At 39.2% G+C, this 4,907-nt stretch overlaps 1 protein-coding gene across 1 annotated transcript; it reads left to right on the forward strand.

Moving 5' to 3' along the window:
* Positions 1–2,576: 2,576 nt before the first annotated feature.
* On the forward strand, positions 2,577–4,563 carry LOC140827494 (bZIP transcription factor 60-like). The gene is made up of 3 exons (XM_073190167.1): positions 2,577–3,096; positions 3,364–3,587; positions 4,106–4,563. Exons 1-3 carry the CDS (start codon positions 2,678–2,680, stop codon positions 4,405–4,407), a joined length of 945 nt encoding a protein of 314 aa, XP_073046268.1. The 5' UTR covers positions 2,577–2,677; the 3' UTR covers positions 4,408–4,563.
* The last annotated feature ends 344 nt before the right edge of the window (positions 4,564–4,907 follow it).

Genomic DNA, 4,907 nt, shown 5'->3' on the forward strand with positions numbered 1-4,907 from the left:
ATTTCTTTCCACATCTCTCCTATCTCACTAATCTCCCCAATTTGGTGGGGCTGTGTCTCTTTAACCCTGCTCTGGTGGCCCTCAGCATCTTCCTCTCGCTTCTGGCGAGTGGCCTGCTCTTCAGCAAAAATAGACTATCGGTTGTTTTTCATGGCCTCATCCACAGTTCGGGTGATAAATTTGCCCAGCTGTTCCAGGGTCAAGTTCCCCACATTCTCATTGGGACGGGTTGCTCGACCATCGTCTCATGAATGGGCTGCTTGGTTCTCTTCTCGTGAATGGGCTGCTCGGTTCTCGTCTTGACGAGGTTGTTCCTGTCTCGTCTCAAGATGCGGCTGTTCCTGTATTGTCTCAGCATGAGATGGTTCGGGTCCCCTCCGAGGACGCGATGATGCTGATGTAGCTCTTCCACTCCCTCTCTTCCCTACCATATCTACGTCTCAACTCAAACTTCCCACAGATGGCGCCAAGTGATACTCACGGATAATTTAGGGTCCGCTCCCAGCAAGTGTCTCTAGTCCAGACGCAGGTTTTGAAATTACCCTGAGCCTTAAATCACAGATAAGATCGTTAGGAGGGGGCCATGAGGGTGTCCTGGTGTAGCCCCTCCGACGCTCAAGTCAGAGACTGAGGATATATGGGGGAGTAGCTAAAGGTGCTGCTGAAAACAATATAGTGAATAATCTAACTGAACAATCAAACCTGGTATTTATAGGAGGATACCTGAACCCTTGATGGACTTGTCTTTCATTTGGGCTAGAGATGAGCCAAGAGTAGTGGTCTATCCATGTCTTCCATCTAGGCTAGGCCCATCCATGGGGTATCAAAATGCATCGCACAATTAATCTTAATAGATTTGAAGTTATCGAGCTCTAACGTGGATTCCAAAGCCAATATACCTGGATGACCAAACTCTCCACAGGGGTTAAGCACTTACCATTTGAACAAAAATCATAGAATCCGAGAAAAATATATTCATTTATCAACCCGAAACCGAGGCAAAAACCCAAGTTGTTTCTTCCTTTGAATAGCCCTCTTTCACATTGTATCTCTCATTTTTGTTACCTATCCACACTCTAATATTATCATCACCACTTCGATTTAATGGAATATCAATATTTTTTTCAACTTCACGAGTGGAAAATTCTTTCTCACAAGTACATCATGATACCAGCTTCGAGATACAAGGATCTTTCCTTGCTATAACACATTGTCCATTGTCCACTGTCAAGCACAAACTTTTTTTATCAACTCCCGACTCCACAGTAATGAGTGTCAAATGTACAACGGATAATTCCCCGACATGTTTAAAGTAGTGTGCTTTTAGTATTTTTGCCTTCAATGACTCAGACAGTTGAATGATCTTCTATACTTGTTTGGCGAGCAATGCTTTGCTGAATACTGAAAACTGTCGAAAGCCCAACCCACCCATACCTTTTGGGCAACATAAGTTATCTTACTTTAATCAATGCATTTTTCTCTTACGATTTTTGTCCTGCCACCAAAATTTTGCACTAATTTGTTCCAACTCCTGATAAAAAGTAATTGGAATTTTAAAGTAGGACATTGTATAAGAAGGAATCACTTGTAAAACTGATTTAACTCGATTATTATGTTTTGCTCATATCTAATTTGATGGCTACAAATCATGTTTTGTCTTTCCTATTATTTCAAATCCAATACTTACACTCAAACCTAACTATCACATTATCAAGAATTAACTTGTCTGTGATAAATGTTCTTCGAAAATAATCAATAATTTGAGGAAGAATTGGATTAAACCAATTGGTCTAAACCGGTTAGTGATTGCGCAAGAAACTATTTTGTAACAAGTGTTACATAGACTGATTGATCTGAAATCCTACAAATACAATGATTCCTTAACCTTCACAATAAGTGTGATGAGCTTAGCATTCCAATATGCCAAACCTTCTTGATCACTTATGATTTTTAATTCACTTTTTCATATATTCTTATCAATTATCGGTCATAGTTTCTGATAGAAAAGAACAATAAACTTGTTCGTTCCTGAAGTTTTAGATTGATACATATCAAACACCTTTACGAATCTCCTCATCAGTAAGCTTAGCACATAGCATGGTATTCATCTGACCACCCACCACTTTATCTATAAGATCAAGAACGATTTCAATATTCATCAAAACGTAAGAACACGGGAAAACAATTAAAAAAATTAGAAATAAAAAAAAAATATTAGAATAAAATAAAGTTAATGATTATTTAATGTATGATATTTTTAATTGTATCTCTTCGTCGTGGGGATTTTGTATAGTATTGAAGAATCATAATAATAGGATTGATTTCGAAGAGAAAATAAAAATTTATAGATCTCTAATAAAAATACAAAAATTGGTAGTACCGCGTGATGCAGCATAGTCTTCCCTGGAGTAGCCCGTCGCCCCGTCCCTTAAGTCTGAATGCTGATTGGTTGGGTGATGTGTTTTTGAGGAAAGACAGTTCTCATGTACATTACGGAGTATGTGGTCCAATCTTTCAAATATCTACGGCTCAGATAATCCCTCCTCCTGTCCTTAACAGGGAGGCTAGTGGAAACGACCGGGAAACTGCCCAAGGATCCGCTTCGTCTATAAAACCACTCCCTGAATTCAGTTCATGTTCAAATGCTTGATTTTGGATTATTTTTTCTTCAGCGGCTATGATCGAGACTGGAGTTACAGATAAAGAGGCGATTGATGAGGAAAGTTTGTTAGATAACGTCCCAGATGAGTTGGGTTTCGATTTGTTTGATGATGCGGCAGCCGCCGCAGATGGTATGGATTCTTATTTTTCGATCGACGACATCGAGCGATACCTTATGAATGACGAGTCCAATTCCGATAAATCAGTTGAAGAACACAGCGATTCTTTGACCGATGAGTTTTTCTCGGACTTGCTTTTGGATTCGCCTGATGGGCCCTGGTTAGGTTCGGATCTCTCTAAGGATTCGTCCGCCAGCCCTGACTCGGTGGTGGTTGAGGCACAAGAAGAAGAGGAAGATAGCTCCCATCAGATCAATGATGGTAAAGGTGGTGATGCCGGAGAAACTGATGATCCCGTCGATAAAAAACGCAAAAGGTGTTACTTTTTTTGCCACCCTGAACATGTTTGCCTCTCCTTCATTTTTTGATTTAGATTTTTTTTGTTTCCTTGATTAATGTTGGTTTAGGTGCCGTATTTATGAATGAAACGGGTTCATGTTTGTATTCTTCGTGTTTCTTGGCTTGCTCTAGCCTTTTTTCTTTGAAGTGGCTAGTGTTTCCTGAGCTCCATCAGTCCATCACTATATATACTCGAGTGAAATTTGTTGTATTGCAATCTCTAAAGTTGGGTTATGAATTGTAGGCAAATCAGGAACAGGGATGCGGCTGTAAGATCACGGGAAAGAAAGAAGATGTACCTGAGGGATCTTGAGTTGAAGAGTAAGTACTATGAAGCAGAATGCAAGAGGCTTGGGACTTTGCTCCAATTCTCTCTTGCCGAGAATCAAGCATTACGGCTTTCTTTGCACAGTAGTAAGGCATTTGATGCTTCCATGAACAAGCAGGAGTCTGCTGTGCTCTTGTTGGGTGAGGACTTCGAATTCCCACTATGTGATTCTCCTAGTTATACTGTGATATTGATAGAATATTCTTGTTTCTCGTGATGACATGCTCTGGTTTTGTGTTAAAATCATTAATTTATGTGTGCAGTTTTTCTTGCTCTTTGTCTGAATCGGAAATAAATTCGTATTTACTTTTCTCTTTCTTTAAACTTGTAACTCATTGCTCCGATTCCTAAGCACTGCGAGAATTGTATCATATTTGCTTGTCACGACAAGCCCATTTTGTAATACCAATGCATAGTTTGATCCTATAATAAACCATATAGGTGTGTGGCTTATATATTGAACTATTTCTTGCCAGGTGGTGTTGCATTGCCTTAATTTCAATTAGTTCATTTTTCTACAAATTTATATTTTCATTCTGTTAAATGGATATGCTCTTGATCACTTATCTGCTCATATCACCCCTTTGTTAAATTTCATGTCTTTATCGAGCCTTTTGTCGTGGTGGTGATGTTTAACTTCGAACGGTGAATTCTACAGAATCCCTGCTGTTGGGTTCCCTGCTTGGGTTCATGGGCATCATATACCTTCTAATTCTGGGCAGTCAGTTCCTGACAAATCTGGAAGTGGCTCTTCGCGAAGACGTGGGAGGCGAACAGTGGGAAAGCGAGGCAACAAGAAAAGTGGAGATGGAGGCTCGTAAAATCCATCCCTTTGATTTATTTATGATGGGCAAAAGATGCAAAGCTTCAAGATCAAGGATGCGGTTAAGGATAGTAGAATCCAGCAGTGGCCTTTTATCCAAGACTCCTAGAATTCCTGTATTTTCATTAATTAGTTAGTTAACCACCACCTCTCCCCCGCTATTCCCATCTTTTCTTGTTGTAGATAGATGTAGTTATAAACTTAAACAAATAATTATATACTTCTTGTGTGGGTACGTCAGGAAACAGGTCTTTGGCCTGTGTTTTTCGGTAGTATGCTGCTCCTTTTTTGTTTTTAAATATGCTCCAGCGATTCGAGCCCATGTCTCTGTCAAATGTTGGTATGAATCTTTAGTTGACACAGTCCGAACAGCTGGTTTTGCTGCCCTTGAAAACGTATCATGTTAACCAGTTGTTTCTTGAAGTTAGGGACATGCTGCCTTTACCCTTCAACCTATAAAAACTCGAACCAAATCAAATATATTGGTTTTATCAAGTAGTAAAACAAGGGGTAATTTTCGTTTAACTTCGATCAACTTTTTTTTTACGAAAATGATCTTTTCATATGTGTTTGAAATATATTTGAGGAGATCATTTTCTTTAAAAAAAAAAAATTGATCGAGGTTATTTAACCAAAT

The sequence above is a fragment of the Primulina eburnea genome, chromosome 3, assembly GCF_022965805.1.
Source record: "Primulina eburnea isolate SZY01 chromosome 3, ASM2296580v1, whole genome shotgun sequence".
Classification (NCBI taxonomy): Eukaryota; Viridiplantae; Streptophyta; class Magnoliopsida; order Lamiales; family Gesneriaceae; genus Primulina; species Primulina eburnea.